This window comes from Lytechinus variegatus, chromosome 7 (assembly GCF_018143015.1).
Source record: "Lytechinus variegatus isolate NC3 chromosome 7, Lvar_3.0, whole genome shotgun sequence".
Classification (NCBI taxonomy): domain Eukaryota; kingdom Metazoa; phylum Echinodermata; class Echinoidea; order Temnopleuroida; family Toxopneustidae; genus Lytechinus; species Lytechinus variegatus.
In genome coordinates, this window is record NC_054746.1 from 19,188,035 (window position 1) to 19,211,968 (window position 23,934).

The 23,934-nt window shown below is 35.7% G+C and overlaps 1 protein-coding gene across 1 annotated transcript; it reads left to right on the forward strand.

Moving 5' to 3' along the window:
* Nucleotides 1-751: 751 nt before the first annotated feature.
* Nucleotides 752-23,472, forward strand: LOC121418659 (protein Skeletor, isoforms B/C-like). Its single transcript, XM_041612642.1, has 15 exons — nucleotides 752-994; nucleotides 5,001-5,147; nucleotides 6,483-6,555; nucleotides 8,059-8,167; nucleotides 9,236-9,407; nucleotides 10,288-10,366; nucleotides 11,097-11,298; nucleotides 11,634-11,870; nucleotides 12,860-12,998; nucleotides 13,487-13,600; nucleotides 14,446-14,631; nucleotides 15,500-15,693; nucleotides 18,477-18,504; nucleotides 19,740-19,897; nucleotides 20,926-23,472. The coding sequence occupies exons 1-15, from the start codon at nucleotides 937-939 to the stop codon at nucleotides 21,037-21,039; spliced, it is 2,010 nt and encodes a 669-aa protein (XP_041468576.1). The 5' UTR covers nucleotides 752-936; the 3' UTR covers nucleotides 21,040-23,472.
* The last annotated feature ends 462 nt before the right edge of the window (nucleotides 23,473-23,934 follow it).

A 23,934-nucleotide genomic window follows, 5' to 3' on the forward strand; every position in this document is an offset into this window, starting at 1 on the left:
AAGCCCAAATGACGGCCAAATGACTTTCCTTCTCTCTATCAACTCATTCCTTGCCTTTTCCGTTTCCAATGCCAAAGAAGCCATTGTTTTTGTCCATTTTCGTTCCGTATCCTATAAGACGTTCAGTATTTGTGTCACAAGTTTTTCTTATTACAGTCATACCAATGAAACCGCCTGCAAACCATGCAAACCAACCGATGATTTAATTGCCATTCGAAACAGCTTTGATCGGTCCGGATCGGTGTGGCTCGTGAATACGTATGACGTTCTCCAGCCATTCACGAATAAAATGTAAATGCCTGAAACATGATGTCAAAGGCTATTCAAAGAATCCGCCGCGGAAGTTGATAGTTGATCTTGCATGACGTCTTTCTTTCTTTCTCTCTTTCTTTCTTTCTTTCTTTTTTTCTTTCGATCTTTCTTTCTTTTGCTTGTCAAATTTTTCCTTGGGAAAATGAGCCCCCCCCCAGCTCCCTTTTTAGAAAATCCTGGATCCCCTGGAGAGCTTATAAACGTGACTTATATTATTTCTATTGTTCGATCTGATCCATGTAGTTGAATTGTGATCAAGTTTCTCTGCTCCAAAACTTACGTCTTTCTTTTGTTTACATCGGATCGGTGGACGGGAGGGGGGGGGGGGCTGTCAAGTTGATGGTGTATTGACACGCGCGCTTACAATAGCTTCACAAATCCGCATACAGGAAACGCTGAAGCATCCTAATCTATAGTTATACCGTAGAGCTATTAACATTAGCTCCATGGTTATACCGAGCAGAGCTTGCACGCTCCGACGCATTTTACCCGGTATATTCCGATCGAAGAAATGCCCTTATTACGGGCCATATTATTTCCTTTTCGATTGATCGAGAGTGTCAGACGTACGTATAACAGTATTGCAGTTACGTTGTCATCAACAGAGCAAGAGAAGAGAATAAAATGGTGGCCATAATAACGTCTCGTAGATTCTTCGTCATTTTGTCTTTGTTTTATAAGGGTACGTATTTCATTTTATTATAAAATTATCATCCCAAATTTAATACACGAGTTTTATTTATCCTGTTACTTGTCCCGGGAATTATTGTTACAAATACACAAAGCTGCAGTCTACCATGTGAGTAAAAAATAAGCAATCCCCAATTTTAGGAGAAAATACGCCATGAGCGGATAATCATATATAGCTGGAAAGAGTGTGATTTGGTATGTGGTATGTCTTCACGCTTGGGAAATGAGTAGGTATTTTTTTACGATAATGTAAATTTTGATGTGCACCAAAGTAAGGTACGACTGCAATGAAAGAAATCATATGCTTCAATGCTATTTTATTGATACATTCGATAGACAAACAAATATAAATCGATACGGATACATTCTTTGTGTTTGTTCATAGTTAAATACATAACAAAATAAGTTCAGAAATGTCTTGTCTTGTGAATACTGACTTGATCGCCTCAAATTAGAGGCTAAATGGAAGTGCAGGCTATTCATGCAATCGCTGCCGCTATATACTTCTTTTACTGAGCATGTTTTTGCTCAGCATTTTCTTACATGCAGCTAGATCAGGTGCATTTTTTAGTAGTAGGTAATGTTGGTAGTGGGTAATGTTGTATGATAAGAAAAGATAGGTTTAGAAAATTAGGTTTAGAGTATAAACCGGGTGACTACAACTACAAGTATGGCATAACACATTTCCATTGTCTCTGGTGGAGGTACAATTTTTATTTCCTTTTAGCAATATGCAGTATATTATACGAGAGAAAATAACGTTCTTTTGAAACAGTCCATGCTTAGCTTATTGCCATTCACACTCGTGTAAATACATCTTTTTGCAATAAGTAAGATATGATTCTTTGTCTTAATATCGTGTTGTTTTTCTAAAAATCCTACAATTATAGTCTGTTCGTTCAGAGTAGAAAAATCAAACATTGATAAATAAACTGAATTCATTCCAAAATGTTTGTCCGTAGCTACAATGCCATAGTGCATGTTCCAACGTTTCATAATCTTTACATCCAAAAGAGAATTCTGGTCATTTTTTTTATGTTCATTTTAAACAACTTAAAAGTGAAAAACAAAATGTTGTTTATGACTTTACTGAAATTCTCTAGTTTTTGTATCGATCGACATATCTATCATTGTCTTTCTAACTTTGTATAATTCTGAATCACTTAAACCGTATTTATCCTTTACTCGAAAAGAACTGAGAGATTGTTCTCTCTTCATTTTAACCAAATAATCATAAAAGGGTTTGCTATGCGCAGACCTGACTTCTCTGAAACTATTGGGCATTACTATAATCTTTTAGAAAATTAATTTCATCTACATGAAAATGAATAACATTTTGATCCCTTTTCTTTTTTATAGCAAAGTACATTCCCTTTTATAATAAAAACAATCATTTCCGCTTATTTCAAATTAGTCTGTAAGCAAGTCATAACGTCTTAGAGAACCATCTGATGACATGTGATGCTTAGCCTTACATTCCCTTTATTAAATATGTGTTGAAAAAAAAATCATTTTTTGTTGAGTTGAATCTCAGAATTTGTTCCAAATAATCTGATTAATGAGAGATTCATCTTCTGTTGAGAAACGGACGAATCGCCAATTTTCCAATACATAAGTACAAAATTAATGTAGCTGGTTAATGAAATAAAATGTATGGTTTCAAAATTACAGTTCAGGAGAACTTTTCGTGTATAAAATCCAAAGATATTAAACCAAGCTTGATTGCTTCCACTTTTCATTCTTAAAATCCACATTAGCTGCTGAGCAGAAATTGATGATATAACGTCTACTATTTTGAGACCACACAGCAAAAACTGTGGTGTTAACCGGTGTACATAGAGGACCACACCAGTTATTTTACACCGGTGTTAAATTGGTGGTGTTAGTTTTACACCTATATGTGTTATTACAACACCTTTTGTTGTTACATTTACACTCTTTGGTGTTATGTTTAATCTCTAGGGTGTAATTTTAACACCTCAGGGTGTGGTCCTCTATTAACACCAATTAGTGTCAGTTTTAACACCGAAGTTTTTACAGTGCGCCATCTTCAATTCGTTGAATGAGTACTTTAGCAAACATGAGTTATTATACATATATTTGCACATCCCCTATCGATGGAATTAACTTGAGTATTGATATTACAACAAAGGGCCAATAAATGGGTTTATTCACATGATCCCGCCTAATATGGATCCCGTATGGATCATTCTTTTTTACAATGGAATCTGCATACGTTTAGGGTCACAAAAATTCCAATACCAATTTGGGGCCAGACATGTACCCCACCGGGCCCAGATGTCACACAATTTATTTATTCAGCATAATACATACATGGGATTATTATCATTATTATTTTTTGCAATGAATCCAGTATACGTATAGTTTTTTTTTCTCAAAAATATCAATGGCAACCACAACAAATTGCCCACAAAAAGTGTATATTCATATCTCTGTATTTATGTATACACAATTATGCCACTGTTTACTTAATCATTCATATTTCGATGGTATAATTATATTTTAGCAAATATTGTTTCTAAGCTTATATAGCCGCGTGTACAACCTCACGATATATGTGATTGGTCACTAATAATGGTACCGACTGTCGTTGCTGACAGTCGCGGTAAATTTTGTGTTCAATCAATTAAATTGAGAGTGGATGCATAATTTTCGACTAAGCTGAATCATAGGACAGAACCGTGTAGCTTGCTTAGCAACCATATCCGTTACTATGCAACAGTGGTGCTTATAACCTTGAATGACTATTCTGTTTAGGTCAATAAATGCTAATAGTTAATTGATGGCGCCTCGTTTTCATATATACAGTATATATATATATTTTGTTGCTTATGTTAGAGTTGCATGACGTATAGATGAGATAACTTATTCATATACATGACAATGTAATTATCATTGCAGTATATTACTTAGCCTGATTTGTAATCGGCACTGCCTAAAACAAATTTCTTCGTCAATTGTAGATACAAGTCATTTGTTCATTCGAATATAATTGAAATCAAACTGCGCATGAATTTCTTTGCCGGCTTTCGCTAAAGCAAGGGTTACACGTAAACTGAATTCTCTCCCAATAAATTCGGACTGATTCTGCCAGAATGTATGGCCTCCTGCCAATGGGAAAGATCCGATGGTTTCGTAACCTATACGTCTCTGATTTGGGGAGCTCCCCGAATAGAGACGAATGGGTGCAAAATAGGTCTCGATTCAGCTCAGAATCGCCAAGAATTAACTAATTGACTAGAATCAGTTTTTGCAATCCCGAATAAAGCCGGATGCCACCATCGAGCCGAATGTGACCCGATTGCTCCGATTACAGCCGAATGACATCCCAAATGTTGACCCGAAATATGGCCAGAACACTCCGAATGCCTCACCTAATCTAACCGAATACATCCAAGATTTAGCCCCAATGTAATTTGCTGTGGTCACATTCGAGAGTATTTTGAAGGGAATTCGGCTGGTTTTGAAAATTCCAAAACGAGCCGAATTCCTTTGCGAATGTTCCCGCATCTCTCCTGAATTTTCTCGATTTTGCGGAGGGGGAACAGAATACTCTCGAAAACAGAGGCGGATTTTTGGAGAGGGCATCACATTTTCCAGAACAAAAATTTGACAAGCAAAACAAAGAAAGGGGGGTTCAACCAAAAGTTAAGTGGATTTCGTCCAAGAAAAAAATTGACAAGTAAAAAAAAAAAAATTTTAAATATGCCTCTCAAAATGGGGGGGGGGGGCGCACGGGCCGGCTGTGCCCCCCCCCCTATCCGTCAGTGCTCGAAACCACCAGAATATGTGTATTGGGAAAGAGTCGCAGCTGATTCCGTTCTGGTGTAACCAAAGCTTTAACACACTGGGTTTGTTTACTTGACCTTATTTCTTTCCTATTAATCTATTCTGTTTCTTCCCTGATCTAAATATCATTTTATCACTGAATATGTATATCATATACCTTGTTCTTTGTTTTATCTTCTCGATACTAGTCGTGTCGCTATGTCAGGCCCAGTACAATGGCAAGCTCATTGGAACACTCAGCGATCTCTCATCCCATCGCATTGCCGGCACAGTCTACGCTGAAACTTCGACTCAAATCAGGATCATCGGCTTTAATTATGATGGCTCTGCTCCAGGTACGAATCGATTCGGTTCCATGAAATTTGCTCCGGCGACAATTGCTCCGCTCTAAATTCACCACACTAATCAACTACCCTATGCTATAAACCTAACATAAAACCCTATTTACAACCCCCACACTAACCCTACATCTTAGACGGAATTAAGCCCGGAGCAATTGTCGCAGGAGCAAATGTCGTGTCACCATAAAATCATTAGAACATAAAGAGCATTGGTTTTGATTATGTGACGTTGACATTATGTTACGCCTGGCATCATAAAATTGTGTTTGGAGAAGAATAATTTGCTCTATGCGAGAAATTTTTCCACCTTTAAGAAGATATGATATGATGACAAGATCTTGAGAATTTTGTGAAAACTGTTGGAATCAGATTGTTTTCAAGATGATTATTTGTTAACTGGAAGGTATTCACAGAAGATTTAAAAACTTGTCTATCATGGATATGGCCATTTCAATTATTTTACACGCGAAATGTATGAACAATAATTGCTATAAATGAAAGTGTTTTTGTTCTCTCACAACTTTTCAAAAAGAGCACAGCTACCAGAATCCACGCTGTAACATTGTATTAATGTTACTATATTTTACAAGGGTGATTGGATAAAAATACTGATAAGGTTTTATGATAAGATTAGTGAAGTTGAACAAGTCATATTTTTCATAAACGAAGGGGTTATATAGAAGACAATTTTCTGAGAGTAGCAGCGAAACCATAATAGTCTTATGCAAACTTTAAATGTCGCCACTTCTATCAAACTAGGAAGAAGTTGTAAGTGGCAGGAAGAGGGATCAAGGCAAACACACATATAATTTACATCTCAGTAGGTTATGTGTGCGTGTATTAGTATTTACAGACATGCATAAATATGATTTTTTAACGTCTGAGGACAACTGTACCATCCGATAGACAAGAACATCTGAATCTCTTTGTAACTTCACCATGTCGCTCGGATTACAGGTGCACGCCACCACGCCCAGAGGCTCCGCTACTGAGGGCAATTTCATAGGGACAGGTTGCAATGTATGATGTAAAGTAACTAACCGTTCAGTTTAAAATAAAAACAGGGGTTATAATATTAGAAGATCATCGATCCTACAACCCAACAATACACACTACTGTATGTGATCTTGTTCAGTACAGTGTGATGACACACACACACACGGAATGACAACGATGTAAACACAGATTTAAAAAGATTGTTATCACACTGTATTTCATTGTGTAATAACTGGAATATTTTTCTCGGGGGAGGATAAAATGACGCTACGAACGATAATAATTTTCTTTAAAAAATTCTCGTCAATTCACTAGTTTTCTCTCCTGTTTCAGATGCTTTCCTTTGGGCTGGAGTATCTGGGACACCGTCTTCTAATGGTTTTATCATACCCGACGAAACAGGAAGGTAATCTTTACAGATTTTGAATATAGGACTTTCACATATTTTCCTCCAAGTATACATACCTACATGCAGACATGTATAATATATGCATCTAAATAAATATGCATTGAAAATGTTGAACTTCCTGTCATGTAGGCCATTGTTGTTCGTCATTAAGTCATGTTTTTGCAATCATGATATTGATCCCGTCGTTCCCCGAAAAGAAAATAAATGTGCACAAACGGTTATGTTTCACTGGAATAGTATTCATGGCTGATGTGTTAAACTGTTTTCGTAAGTATAGGTTCCAGGCATTAGCATAAAAATGGGGGCTTAGGGCCCATGCCCCACCCCGCCAAAAATACGACCAAGGAAAGTAAGAATAAATATGTAACCTGTCTTCCCAAAACCAACGTCGACCAAAATGAATATTGAGATCTTCATTGAGCTTAAAAATTCACTTCCTAAGCTTTGAAATGATATATAATATGTTAAAATTTACCAACAATAACCATTACTAGTACTTGATTGAATGCAAGGGAAATTCAGCAAGACCTTAAAAAATAAGGAGCAAAAAAAGTTTGAAGTTGGGGTTCACTCAATCATGAGATGTGCATACTGCGTAATCTCAGTGAAACTTCCATTCAGTCCGAAAAAAATGTGTCCAAGAAACTTGTATTTTTTCTTTCTTTATTCAACTTCACGACTTCAAATTTTTACTGTATGAAGAAGAAGAAGAATTGTTCTTTCAGATGAACTATTTTTTATACTGAAGTACTATTTTGGGTATTTACATAGAATCTTACCTGGAGATTTATTGGTGGTTTTGGGCGGGGATTTGGGGTGGTACATGTAGGTCACATATAATAAGAAAGAAAAGGAGAGGAAAAGAGTGATATATTAATCATTTTCTTAATATTATTTCTAAATTTATCCCACATATATTTCTTTTGTTAAATAGGTGAATAAATTGCTCACTTGCTCCGCTTAATCCATTATCTGGCCCCTCAAATTTTCGGCTCATTACGGCACGTGGTTCTGATATCCCGGTTCCAACCATATATGGTTCATATATGGTTCCGACGTGCTATTCCCTGCTCGTGAAATCACAGACCAAGGAGCTTTTCTATACTGACGTGAATGTATTTTGAAATGTATTTTATCACAAGATGCACTTTGAACCAATGAATTAAACATATTATTTTCATTATAATAGTAACTGAATTATATTGTGCTACCCTGGAATGCGTCAGTCCGTTTTAGTTCTGAAAATAACTTAAAACCGTTGACATAATTATTATAATTAATAAGTTTACTTATACATAGGCCTATACGTATTGAAATAACTTGGTAGATTTTATTATTAACTCCATTGATATGACTAATTGACTCTATGAATGATAAAATGGTTAGATTATAATCCATGTAATAATTTTCTTTTCACCCCTCCCTCGTTTTCACCTTTCATTCTCTCTCTCTCCCCCTCTCCTATCCCCCTTTTTCCCCTCCTCTCCCTCTCATATACAGCCTTTTAAAGCTTGGACAGTATGATAATGTTGATATTTCAGTCACCCTTCCTGCTGGAAGAACTGTATCTTCACTTGCTTGGATATCGGTTTGGTGCCGAAGATTCACGGTATCAAGACTTCTTTATTCTTACGCCTTTAAATGGGTAGTCCACCCTGACATCAAAGACAGTCTAAGTTAAAATGAGAAAAGGTGTTAATGAAGCTCTAAAAAATCCATGGGAAATCGATAATGATAATAATTTTAGCAGCTCTTACATGTAATGTAATCTCAGAGGATTCCAAGTTTCCTACTCATTCATGATGAATGAAATTAAAATATTTTTATTATTAGCATGTGTAATAGTGTGGTTGATCATATATTGTTGAGAAAAATGAAATCAATGACTTTTTTCTGATAAAATGTTATTTTGTGCAATTTATACCACAGTGATAGTAAGTGACGTCATCAAATCATTATTTTTTCTGTCATTGCTAGAATTTCAGCAAACGTTAGACACAAATTCCCTTTTAATCAACTACAGCAAACGTTGAATAGGTAGATGGGATAGGGAATGATACCGGAAAATATCCTTTTGACCCAAATAGTGTGTGGGTTTATTTATGAGACCCACTGCCCCCAATTGGCGAGCTAATAATATGGAAAGTCAATACTATTCTCTGGATTAATTTCTATAAGAAGGGAGTGGTTAATAGAAATGAGAGACGTCGCTTTTTCCTCCGTTAATAAATTAATTATCAGCATTATCCTTACCCAATCAGCCGCTTGCATCTACCTAGAGTCACGGTGTAGTTTCATGGCCGTTAAATCGACCACTGATTTGACGAACTTGATCAACCAAAGTGATTTTCAAGGAGAAAAGATACCCCATGTCCTCAATCTCATATAAGAAAAAATTAATGAACATTTTTAGTACTAATTCTCTTGCTAATTTTGTTTCAAAAAGTTATTTTGCAATGAAGTTTACTCCAGCTCATGTATTTATATATCTAAGCATCGAAAAGCAAACTAGAATATTGAGAACTTTAAATCCAAACTGAGGTCAATATTTTCTATCCTATCAATGCCAGGTTTTTCATTGTTACACTTATATTAATTTTACCTCATAAGTATATATTTTTGTGCGCCTGTATTTCTATTTGAATGCCTTATTTTATGACGTGTTCTCTCCCTACAGGCAAATTTTGGACAAGTGATTGTCCCGGAAAACTTCGTAGCCCCCTCTCCTTTAAGCCTTGGTCCACTAGGTTTTCCACGCCTTGTTCATGGAACCGAAGCATCAGACGTGACCATCTTAAATACAAAGCAGATCCGAGTTACGAATTTGTTTTATGATGGCCTAGGACCTCGTAAGTTTCTGAGAAGCTTTCATCTATGGCAAGGGGTTTGATCATCTAATTTTTGGACGAATATTTTGTGTGTATCTCTTTCAACCATTACGCAATCTCCCGAGTTAATTACTGCAAGTCGAAAACGGCGATATTTCATATATCGCAGCCCCCACTGAATTTAGAAAAACGCTTCTTATTCTTTTGATGTATTGTAGAGACAATTATTGTTTGCTTGAATAATTTGGCTTTTGTAATTGAGAAGATTGTGTTTCCAGAATTATCATTAAAGAACACTGGCCATTTGTATAATCTACCTGTGCCCCAACTACATCCCATTATGAAAAAAAAAACGTGAGACTTTTTTTTCACAGTACGGTGCAGTTACGTACTAGATTTTTCTCATAATCCCTCGAACCGATTTGCAGTTCAATTATTTTAAAATATACCTCGCCTCTAAATACAAGTTATATGATTTGAATACTCTCTTTAACTCAACCAAAAAGAACAATTTCAGAGGATTGACGATATCTTCGAGTTATATACTCTGTCCTAATTCTTAACAATAAGAATTATAGTGACAACTCACCATAGTGACACGATAAAAAAAATAGGTCGAGTTTCAAACTACTTTAATTTGGTTATAGCGCAAAAATTAAAAAAGAGATTAAGAAGAAAAGATGTCGAACTCCAACTCCCAGATCAATCAAGTCCACTCAGTTACCATGAATAATATTATGCACCCACATCCAGTGGCGTACACACAGCACGTAAGAATTCAAAATCTCATCACTGGATGTTAAGCTCTTCACATTTAATTTTCAGCTTCCACAAATTGCTAACTCCGGCGTTTTGAATTTTCATATATTGATGTATTTTCGTTCTTTAATACCGCACTTAGGGGCTTTTTTCTGGGTAGGACCTGGAGGGACTCCTTCCAATGGAGCCAATGACCGTTCAATACCAGACGAAAACGGAGGGTTAGTTGATTCAATTTTTCTTAACGTGTTAAAGCTAGTTTGCTGGTGAAAACGCAGTCTTAGATTTTTCTATTTAGGAAACAAGGCTATATCTATGCCATGGTGTACATGGTGCTGAATTGAATTTAGGAGATGCACAACAACCTAAATAACTTTTATTATAAAGCCCCGGGTTTGTTCACATATGGAGCCAACGTTAATGTTCTTTAGCTGAGTTAACCTCATTTTGATTGTATTTGAGTAACTCTTTATTCTGGGAAGCGTTTTATGAAAGAACTTGTCATATATTTTATCCGACTATGTTTTTCATCAGATTGTTAACATGAGAACTGTATCGTCCGTAAAACGTTTCCCTTGGGCCAAAAATTCGCATGCACAATGATAATGATTAAAAAAGTGTCAAATATTTTGAGAGTTAAGATCAAAATCATTTTAATCCGATTTTATTCGGCAAATCCCTCTGTTGTTGATTGTGGAATTTAGAGTGGTAATTCTGGCCCAGTTTCTTTTTCTTGAATGATCGTTTTTAGAACATAGTAGTATTTTCATGTCAGCATTGCATATTTGCTTTATTTTCGATAATTAATTCAAATAAACAGTTGATATTCATGCTCGGAAATACAATGTCTCATTGCATCAAATTGAAACATAATACACACTGATATATGTTAATCCTGGTGATGGGATATGCTGTTAATATTAAAAAAAAAAAATCTTGAAATATTCACAGAACCGGTGTTATTAGGAGATACAGAGGGGAAACGATCGTTCTAACTCTCCCTGATGGGTTAACGGTATCCGATATTGGGCATTTCGGTTTGTGGTGCATTGCTTTCTCCCAAGATTTCGGACACGTAGATATCAGCATACCGAACGACCACGACCTGCCTCCACTACCTCTTAACAGCGGGTCCAGCGGGCCGAGGAGACTGGTAACTATGATAATGGTCTTCATGGTGGTGGTAATGATGCGGATGATGATGATGATGATGATGATGATGGTGATGATGGTGATGATGATGATGATGAAGATTTCGGTGATGGAAATGGTGGCAATGAAAATAATAATACATGTAATAAAACACCATGCTTGTAATTGCGTGTATCACTTTGATAAACTGAAGTCTCTATAATGATGATGATAAGTACACAGATACACGCACGTACACATGCACAAACACACACACACTCATGCGCACCCACACCCTCTCATCATGGGGATTCGATGTGTTAACCAGGGTTTCATAATTTTCTCGCCTCATCTCAGACATTTCCTAACTGCGAAACGCTGGTCGATGAAAAGTTTCAAGTGAGTTGGAACATCGACGGGAGCGATATCATGATCAGACTGAGCACTCTCATCGAGGACGGTGCCGACTACGCCGCATTTGGTCTCAGTGGATCGACAACGGGAACGCAAATGATCGGCGGTGATGTTGTCGTGACTTTCATGGAAAACCAGACTCCACGGGCCGTCGACTACTATCTGAAAAGCCAAGCCCAGGTACGAAATTATCTACCGGTACATTTATTTACGAAGCGCGCGCTATGTTTAGTCCGCAATTTTGTGTCATTGTTTTGTTCTTAAATGAAAAATGAATTGAAACTTTGCTGCAATCGTAGTATTCACAATATAAGTTGAAAACTGGAAGGAGAAAAATTGCCATTTAATTTTTTTGTAGTTGTATTTGATTGAAACTATCAACAAAATTGGTCTTCACAGAAGACAAGCATAGGGTTAGGGTTAACCCTAAAACTACTGGCAGTGACTCTAGGCTGCATAATTATTTAGGCCACTTTCCGAGAGTGAAGCTCTACATCGAGGTATTATAATGTAATAACAATGATAAATTCATTTTAAAATTAGTTAATGACCCAAAATGGGAGAACAGCAACACAATGTAAATAAAGCTGAAATTATGTATCGGTTTTCATTTAGTCATGGGACCTGTTGCATAAAACTTTTGCCATAAAAAAACTCTGGCAAATAAACAAAAACTCAGGGTAACAAATTTATACCATTGACAATAACACAGTAAAACCTCTAGCGAAAAAAAATGTCAAGAGCAACAGAGGGCCGTTTCATAAAACTGTTCTTTAAGTTAAGAGCGACTTTAATAACGACTGGTGATCCTTTCTTACACGCTAAACCATCGCTAATGAATATAACATATAGCATAAAAAAGGATCACCAGTCGTGCGAAAAGTCGCTCTTAACTTAGGAAAAGTTTTATGAAACACCCACCAGGTCCATGGTGTGGCATTCACAATTTCTTGTAGGTGGGTGTTTCATAAAGCTGTTCATAAGTTATGAGTGACTAGTGTCCTGTTACGGTATATGAACACAACAGATTTTCACTGGTCTTGATTCAGTTCCTAGTTAAGTGTCACCAGTCGTTTGTAAAGTTGTTCGTAACTTACAAACAACTTTTTGAAACACCCACCAGAAAGGGTGATTGACGAAATGTAATTTTCACAATTTTTTTTTTACAGTGTACCCCTCAAAATAGTGACGGAGCCTGTCCAGATACAATATCATCAGGACAAGGAAGCAACGACTCTGTAGTAGTGGAATCGTATGTAGAGAACGGCGTTACCCATATTACCTACAGTCGGCCTCTGGCTGCAACAGGTGAGGATATAGGAATACGAAACTGTTCTAGGTACGAGTTCGCCAGCACTCGATTAGAAAAAAAATGCTGATTGCAGTCCTGAGAAACACTTGGAACTAATCTGTGATCATGTAAAGTGATCATGGATTTATAGTGATAGTATGATAATCCTATTTAAGAGATTCCCGAAGTTGTAAACAACTCAACATCTTAATAAGATATTTCAAAGTAGGACTGAATATGGTATGTTTAACTCTGATTATAGTTTGCATTGAATTGCTTGTCACCTTTTTTTGTTTGTATTTGATAAGATCGTATAAAGAATCTGAGCAACCACGGCGATGAAATCGTACCTTAAGTCTTTCGAAACTTTGAGAATCGGGGTCCATATGACTTATTTGGGATGAGTTTTTATACCATGCATTCTTAAAGGTAACCTTTTGCCTCATTTTTACTCTTTATCATTATATTTGTTTATCAATTTCCTTGAATTATTTACCTGCTTAAGATGCTACTTATGACCAAGCTTATACTACCAATGGCCCTCTCTACGTCATCTGGGCTCGAGGACCTATTAACGCTGATGGTCGTGTTGCTTTCCACAACATAGGATGGTCAGGAAGTAAGTTTGTCAGGGAATCGATATTAAACCTCGTCCATTATGACTTTCTGCCTAAAATAAAAAGCTGTCATAGGGGGAATCGCCGTAATGGAGGACGGTGGGTTTATTCCGTAACCGTTATGGTCGTTGACATCAAGAGGAGCTGAATCTACATGGATGTGAGGGTCTGAACAACGGAAGAGAATGATAAAGAATTTATCCTATTGTTTGATGAGACTTAATAACTATATCTACTTCGTCTAATTGCCAATAAGTTTCATTACCACTTAGCCGGTTCACAATTTAAACTACTAGTATGGCATCGAATTCATTTCATTTTTCATGTCGTGATATTAAAGAACCCCTCCAACGTGTCACAAAATATATTTATAAATCAAATTCCAATTCAAGATTATCATGATGATTATTATTCTCAGAATAGTTAGTGAGATCGATGACACTTTGAAATGCATTAACATAATCACAACCGTAGGATGAGACTTAAAATGTATTGCCGTACGTGTAGCAGGCCGTTCACCTATTCATTTTTTGATATCACGCTATTTCAAATTTGTGATATAAAATATAAACCAGCTTACCGTATGGCCGCGATTTGCTCATGATATATTATCAGATCGAAATGATTTAATATCGAGACAAAGTGGAAATGAGCCTTATTTTCGAAGCCATATACATGTACTATGAAATAAATTTGCAACTCGAGAATTATTATCCTATTAAACATGAAGTTAATCTAGAAAGAATTATTGATTGCAGAAAATAGCAATCACATAGCGAAATGTACTTTTTTGTTTTAATTTCACAAAGCATTCTTATGAACGATTTATTCACTTTTTTCTGTGGAGGGGATTCCGATTTGCAGATTGATTTTGGACGCGATAGCAGCACTTGCTCACCCCTAGGACAAGGTGGTACTGCACCACCAGTAGCAGATGGCTGGAAAATACCTGGTATCACACGCCTTGAGGAAGCAACCTTTACCGTGGAAATGGGACTCTCTGGTGGACGTAAAGGGTACCAGGCCATCACTGGTAAGCAAGGGTAGATCTTAGGGTGGATCCAGGATTTTTGATAGGGGACGTAACCTACGGGTGGATCCGTGTGTATTATAAATGAAATAATGGGTGTCTTAAATGGTCCAACCCTCACTTATCTTCCGGCATGAAGCTCACATTCTTTTTCAATCATTTCATTTTGATCACTTAAAAATAAAAGTCACTGGAGGAACGACAGGTTCGTGAGAATCTCACAGATAGGTTGACATCTATATCCCTTTAACCTTCCAAAAGAAAATCATTCATTGTAAAACTTCAACCTCCCTTCCCAGTTCACTTTTCAAATCATTTTAACTTTGTCTTCGTAGATCCTCTGAAATTTGACGTCACTCGCCCAAGGTGTGGCGTGTGAAAAATTCGGCAAACCTTGTATTGCCAATGAAATGACATTGCGAATGGCCTAACTGGATCATCGGATTCCAAGTAGGAAACCGATGATCTAGTCACGACTGACATTGAGGCAACGATGTACCCACTACACTGTTTGAATGATGACCTAAAATTCCTTTTGGTGCAGGGCGGGGGGGGGGGGGGGTACAGAATATAAAAAAAAAACACAAATTCTTGAGAATGTAGTTTTATCTTTTTATGTACATATTTCCTCTCGATAGATTCGTCATATTTGTTTTGCAATTAGTGCGTACGTTGCGCTAGCCATACTTCCATCTCTTCTAATAATAGAAAGACGTAATATAAACGGTAACAGACAACTCAAAATAATTTTTGAATCTTTGGATATTAGACCAGACATGGATAGTTCAGAATTAGTCTGGAATAATTTGGAAAACGGTTTTACTGAACTATTTTCAGAAGTATAATCATACCCGCGTTTCTTTATGACAAGGTCGTGTTGGATGGGGAATCGCATGGTTTATCAATGGTATTCTTATCCCCGAGTTAACCCTTAAACGCAACGTCACCTACACATTCCGTGTATTCGGTGGAGATAATGCGAATGCCAGTGGCAATTACCATCCTTTCTATATTACTGATGACATCAACGGTGGTTACGGACAACTCTCTGAAGCAGACAGACAGGTGAGACAATATTCTTGATTCAGGGATATTAAAATAAATAAGAAGTATATATGGGTATATTTATATATAAATGAATTTACATGAAACGTACCTTGGACATCAGACCGCTTGACGATCACAACGAAGCGTGAAACCTGAGGAACACGCTCTACCTACACCCACCCACCCCCCACACACACATATATATATACACATTTTTTTATAGTAAATCATCTCTGAAGAAAGGACAAAAAATTCGGAAGATTATGTCTCCTCACCATGGGTGTCGATCACGGGGGGATGGGGGGGATATATCCCCCCCAATATTTCAAGTGGGGGGATGGCCTGTATTATCATCCCCCCCAATAATTTAGGGTAGAAAAATTTAATAATGATGATGAAAAAATGAAAAGTTTGATCATGATGATTATAGTATGCCATCAATCAGTTTGTTTCCCTCGCAATTTGTGTATATTGTTATTAAATAAAAACATTCTTTTTCAGGACTTTTAAACAGATGGGTGGAGGTTCAAGATGAAAAAGAATGAAATGTTTATGTATCTGAACACATGACATAAAAGGACCCCAACGAAAATCAACTTTTGTTGATAGGGTGTTGCATCCCACCAGTGGTGAATAAATTAATTTAAATAAATCATTAACTCAAAAGGGTGGAAAAATAAACGGGAGTAAAAGGGTGGCAAGATAAATAAAGGAATGACGGTAAGCCCGATGGCGCACGAGAAGCCACACAGGTTGTAATTTGTGCTAGTCTTAATTGGTCCGAATCTGCATTTTATCATCATGCATTAAGAAGAATAAAGATACTGCCAGTCAGGTTAGATTTAAGAGAGAAGTTGTATACACAGAGGCGTCGATCCTGGGTGGGGGGGGGGGGGGCAGGGGGCGATCGCCCCACCAATAAAATATTGGGGGGCAAACATATCGTTTTGCCCCCCCCCCCAATAATTCCGCATGTGCAACTAAAAAATAAAATAAGATTGTAATGCTACACTGAAATCAGCAAGGGAGATTGAGATACCAACTCGATTTTGAATTAAAATCGTGCTCAAAATGTCTGCTTTTCAGATTGGAATATAAAAATTTTCAGCTCGCGCTTCGCGCTCGCATCATGTACCAAAAACCCATACTTTTCATGATTATATAGGTGAATATAATGTCCCGTTCTCAATTCTAAACCTCAAAAGAACTTTGATTTTGCAATAATCTTTTGTTGGATATATATCTTTCATTAAAGTGTCCTTTTTTCCAGATCAAATATCAAAATTTTCAGCTCGCGCTCGCATCTATTGTTCTTCTAGATACCCATCTTAATCATTGGTACCAAAAATGCTTAGAATATCAAGCTTTCAGGTCAGAATATAAAGAAATTTCAGCTCGCTCTCTAGTGAGATACATGTATCGACCCTCCTCATGAATTACTTCAAACAAACCTAAACAGGTACATTATTCCTGTTTTCATGACATACTAAAAAGATTTAGCTCGCGCTTCGCGCTCGCATTGTTGGTGAAGGTGAGATATGTGTCTCTTTCTCATGAGTTATATATATATATTGTGATCGAGCGCCTTTGGAACGTTGATTCATAATTTTGCCCCCCCCCTTCTGAAAAATGGATCGACGCCCCTGTGTATACATCATGCTCAATAAACAGATCACTATGTACATGGTCCAGTCAATTTTTGTCATTTTTTTCTCGGTATGAGTTTAGAATAGGCTTACTTGTAACACAAATTGAATTTTCACAAAAAATATACAAGTATAGTACACTACAACAATGAAGGAATTTCCAAGAACACCATGCATATCAACCACTCCCAAATGTCCTAACTTGTTATTTTAGTGGGGGTAATGTTGAAATATCCCCGTCCACAAGAACATTTGTGTCAATCATCCCCCCCAACCAAGAATACCGATCGACACCCATGCTCCTCACGGCGTTTCTACTTATACAAGTTTCATGGTAAAAGGACAGCCCTAACAACTAAGTCTAAGTTTTTTTTCTTCCAAAAATACATATTCAAATTCAATACTAATATCGGTCAAAGCTACAAACTTTAAGAAATAAGAATAATCATAGACATTATATATGTCTATATATATATATGTGTGTGTGTGTTTATGTGTGTTGTTTTGGGGAAAATAAATTATTCCTGAAGAAAGGACCGAAAATTCGGAAGATTATGTCTCCTCACAGCGTTTCTATTAAGTCTTTTGTTTCTATGACGCCGACGCATATATAAATGCGTATGTAATGTGTGTGTATGAGTGTGAGGGTGTGTGTGTTTAAATAAGAGCACTTTCCTATTTGAGACTAGAGTAATCTACCAGTCAGTAACATACCCAAATGTTATATAACATCACTAAGGTTTAAAAGGTTTTTGCTCTCTTTACTTCTAACTCCCTCCATTGGGAGAGGGATGGTGGTTTTGCTTATTGCTTATTTTTCCCCAGCACCTGGTAGATGCTCCAGACATACTACATATGTCTTTAAAAGAAACATCTATCAAGCTCACTTCTAAATAATAATGACATAAAATTTTATTCATAATAACGGTTTTCGTTCATTTCAATGGATGGACAAAACTGGTTTGTAATTTGTTAAACAGGTGTCTCATTATATGTCTCATCATGGAAAGCGACAAGTAAGTCGAATTGAATGCAAAAAAGGGGTTCAAATATTCCACCTAAACGTCATTCATCCCATCTGCCTGTTGAAAATGAAAGATGTTTTTATTAGTACTTGTCAATGTGCTCATTATTTTTCTATCCTCATCCTTCCAGGGTATCAAGATCTATGCAGGCCCTGTTGGTGAGTTCAATAATTTCTTGTGTTTGAATGTTGTTTAGTGTTTGCCTAAAAAGTTAGAACTAAAATTCAAAGACAGAATATTCTACAATCACCTATGTTATATGTGTATTTGAGTGATGCTTCTTTTATTTGGCAACGATAGACAGACATGCTAAAAACATGAAAGAATCATGAAATATTTTCACAGTTCAAACTAACTTTATACACACCGAGGGGATCTACCACGTAATCTACTTGACTCTCGATATAGAAGTTAAATGGTTTTTGATAATGCCAACCTAATAATTTTATAAGAATATAAATCTTAATATGCCTCTCGATGGAGTATACCTGATGTGAGCCAACTTGCTTCCCCCCCTTAAGACCTCTCCATGAACAATAAAGATAGATTCGAATATCAGCCTTGAAATGACAGAGCAGTAAGAGGAAGTTGTTAGAAGATTATCAAACTGTATAGGGCCAAATGAAACTGCACTGGATAAATGTCGACCAATGATATTTTTTTATCTACAATGCGTCCCACAAAAAGGAAACCCGTTTTCAGAGATATATTTCACTATTATTGAATATGTTTTTACTACAAATTTGACACTTATGGTAATAGTGGACTCTCGTCTTTCATTTGAAACCAAAGGCTGTGCAATCCGATCACGCGTGGCAGATTTTTAAAAAAATGAATACTGAGGCATATCAGAAACGATTTGTGCAGGCACTCACAAAGGAATCTGAATCCACTCTCATTTCAGAGATCAGTGAGAGAAACTTAACAAAGAATAAAAAAGAAATGCAAATGAGACAATCAGCGAAAAAGCACGATCGTCGTATCATTATAACCAATCTCGTCCAATTTTTCTGCGTAACCTGATTTTGACATTCGAATTTCAAATTCGCCTTTCTTAATAATGTGTGCACTGCTTGCCTCATATTAGGTATCAAACTATAGAAGAATAACTGAATTTTATGAAGATGGAAGTCAAATATCTTAATTCGTTTGCATTTGAGGGAGAAAGATATGGGAATCCCGGTTTTCTTTTTTTTTCTAGGACGCATTATATAGTTTAAGGCAGTGATCATCGATATATAAGTGTCACTCCGATGTATCACCATGATGTATTTGTAAATCCACTTTCTTTATTTCTTTCTATTTCTTTCTCTTTTTTTTTCTTTCTTTCTTTCTTTCTTTCATTCTTTCTTTCTTCCTTCCTTCCTTTCTTCTTTCTTTCTTTCTTTGACAGAGGGTCCACTTTGTCAGTACATGAGCGATACGGACCCTGATTCGTATAACACGTTTGACGAGTTTAAGGCAACCTTAGAAAAGAATTGTATGTTTGGTGAACCTGGTGTACTCCGGTGGACTGTGCCCATTGATGCTCCCGATCTTCTATACTATCATGTAAGACAGGTTTCATTTGATTTTTTCTCCAAACGTCCAACTTCAATTTTACATTTTTGTATGCATTATGGTATATATGGCTTCTAGGAAATATTGAATAAGGACTTGATTGTTTTAAAATCCAGTTGGTCGATCGATCGATTTATCTCATAATTGGTCGGTCAATTAATCAATCAATATATCATTAACAGAGCACGATGAATACATAATTAAAAAAAATAGTTTGTCTTTGAATCAATTAATCAGTCAATGATTGAACCAATCAACGAATCTGCCAGTCAATCAACCGATCAATTAGTAAATGGATGGATCAATAAATCAGTAATTTGATCAGAAAATTAATCACGAATCAATCTGTGTATCTATATATCAATCAGTTAGGGAATCAATGTGTCAGTGAATCACTGTTCAAATTAGTCAATTAATCAATCAGGAATTAATATATGCAATTAATCTATAATTCAATCCATTAATCAAAATCATTAATTAATAATCACTTTATCGGTCAGTCATTTTCTCAACTCATTTTACCAATCAGACTGTCATGTCATTTAATCAATAATTCTATCAAACATTCAATATAATGATCGGACAATCACTTAATCAATCAAACTATCAGTCAATCATTACGTGAATCAATTTGTCAATCGACCAGTCAATGAAAAGAAAAATCAATTAAACAATTTACATAAGTCGGTCAATTTATCAATCAATCACCAACCTTCAATTAAACGATCAGTCAGTGGAGCTTACATGTTTTTAATTTTATTCACTTTGATTTGTGAGTAAAATTTGATAGTCCAATTATTGTCTGTAACGCTTCCTCCAAATATTGGAGCTGGTATTTTTCCTGCTTTGCTACTGAACCGGATATATGTGATTTGTGAGCCCCTTCCGGCCTTTGATTTTTATGGAAAAGCCAAATGAACTCTTTAGCTTCAGATATAATTTTTACTAAAATGATATTTTCAATCAAAGATCCAGATTTAAATATTTTTATCTTACAAAACTTCTTCCTATATTTGCAGTGCTACACTCATCGTTTCTTGGGTTGGAAAATTCACATCACAGACAGCGCCACCACCGTCTCCTTGTCTTTATTCAACATTGCTGTTCTCTTCATCCTTTACCTAATCTTGTAAAAAGTTTAACGAATACAATTACATGAATATTCCTTTTAAAGTGGTAAGTACACTAATTACAGACTAGTCCACGTAATGGTCAGGACACTTTAGACACAGTTTCGAATGATCACAATTCATAAGTTATACAGTATTGAAAGAGTTCTTGTTCAGTGAATCAGACAAAATGACATTATGTAAGTTGCATACACAATTAGTTTTATAAAATATATTCAGCGGTAATAAAACTTGAAAAATTAAGAATTTTGGTTGTGACAAAATGTGTTTGATAAACTTAGTAAGATACGGTTGAATAGTGTAAGTTTTACAGTATTGAAACAATTCTAGCTGGGTTTATCAGACTTATTTTACATTCAGTTTTCACACACTCAGTGATTTTTTAAAAATTATTAGTGATAAATCTTTGTCAAATGCATTGTATATGTGTCTGAATGTTAAATGTGTTTTACTCGGCAAGAACTGTGAATAGTGTAAATCTTAAAGTTTGATTACTTAAGAACTATCTGAATGCTATTTCCACATGCTGGAATGTGTTTCTGATGTGTGCAAAGCTCCTAAAAGATTCCACAAAGTGGATTCGAGCTCTTTATTAGTTGCAATATCGTTAATACATGTGTTACTTTAAAAGTAGACTCTGTATATACACTCGTCAAAATGAACACATTGATAAACTAAACAGGTGTCTTACCTGTAATAGCGACAACTTATATATATATACATATTTACATATATATTTAAATTTCAAATTTTCCTTCTTGACTTTGGTTACTCATTATTTGTTATATACCCTAGACTTGTAATGGAAATAGTGTAGGGCTACATATAAGCTACATCGTTTTATGCAGGATGCACAAAGATTTACTACACCTTGTTTGATCTCCTTCGTTTTAACGAGACGAATATGACTATATATGTCCAGTTTATTATCCATAAATCACAAAAATGTATACAAATTATTCTGCTGAGAAATTTCATAGCGTAATATTTTTTTTAAACCTCATAAGCCACTGTTTGGTTTCAGTTTCAGCCCTAGCAGACCTTTCATTGTAATAACGAAAGTCGGTCCAACACCAGCCTGGAGTCTATATCTATTAGCACCCTAGAAGTATCAAAACAACACCATTTTGGTCTGGTGCTAACTCCATGTATGGCCTATTACGTCTTTCTTGAAACAACACTAGCAAGATTTCATTCAAACGACACCGTATTGATATTAAACGGTTATTTTCCAACACTTATATGGCGTTCACTGATTCCAGGCTCATGTTGGACACATTGCTTTTCGCACGGTTGCCATTCCAACTCATTAATCATACCATGCGTTTTTAGAGTCAAATGAGGGTGATTTAATTTTGATTTTTCGAAGTCAATCCTTCATATTCGTCAAATATAAACGAAAATATTCTGATAGAATTTAAAATTTAGAACATGAGCTCACTCAGCACTGATTATGATATTGAATTGTTCTGCACATCTTGCCATCCTTATCGGTATAGGAGAGATTTCTATTGTGATAGCGGTTTTATTAATGCAACAATTTTTATTGATAACTTTGATATCATGAATTATAGTCGGAAACATACACTATAATGAAATACAAGTCATGGTCACACGCAATCAGTATAATTCATTGCAGTTGTTTAATCACACTGAAGAAACTTTGGTCTTTTGAGCAAAAACTCCTAAACCTTAAACGCAGTTTTAATTATTTTTTATTACTGTTTGGTATTCAAGAGTTGGATTGAAACGCAAAGTTATTAAAACTCCTGCCAAATGTCACTGTGCACAAAGTGAATAACATGAATGAAGGTTTAAAACATGAATGCACAAAATATGTACATACTTAGGGCTTAAAATAACATTTCGATAATAATCATCAAGCCTTAATTTGTACTTTATGTGTGTTGGGGTGTGTTTGAGGGTTTTAAGAGGGTGTGTGTGATACTGTGTGATATATTGCTCTATGTTCTTTACTACTTTTTATCAGTATGATTTCACTAAGTGATATGAAAAAAAACTGAATAAATGTACTTTGTAAATTTGAATGTGTGTATGTTGGTATACGTGTGTGTGTATTTGTGCAGACGTTATTTTTTTTGTATTTTTCATAGTCTTGCTCTTCTTGAATAGAGAAAAAATTATTTAGACTATTTTCTATAAATTTGTCATGGAATAAATGCATAAGTAGTATATTTGATACTCTCTTTCTGCAAGAAGTTGCATTCTACTTTCTATAGCAGAATATTTTCTTTAATAAAGGTTAAATTTGAGTTGTTATACAAGCGTACTAAATATATTGCAAAGTGAATAACTATTTCAAGGTGAATTTGTATGATTATGTAGATTTTTCTATTTTCTACTACTTTGTGCTATTTGCTATGTTCATTTTCGTATCTGAAGGCAATAAAATGTTCAATGTGAGTCTTTAATGTATTTTGTTTACTGTCATCGTACCAATCATTCGTTGTATGAGTGGGATATCAGACTTTAACATCTTTCAAAACAGCTGTATTATGATGACTGCTCTCGATTAAATGGTATGGGAGATATTTTCATAATCAAAATAAAGTTAAAACCTAGTCTAAACTAGAATTTTATAAACCACGTTTTATGGAAAGCTCGGTGTTATAATAATTCTACTATATTCATGGTTAATGTAATATACCAAGTATAAGTATATCTGAATTAATTAAATTTTCCTTTGCGTCTTGACGATGACTTGGCGAATGAGTTGACAACTGACACTCAATAATGTGTAGTCTAAGTTATAGGAAAAGTCTACCCAGCAAAAAGTGGATATGAATAAATAGAAATATCCAACAAGTGTAACACTGAACATTTCATCGAAATTAGATGTAAAATGAGAAAGTAGTGACATTTCAAAGTTTCGCTTGA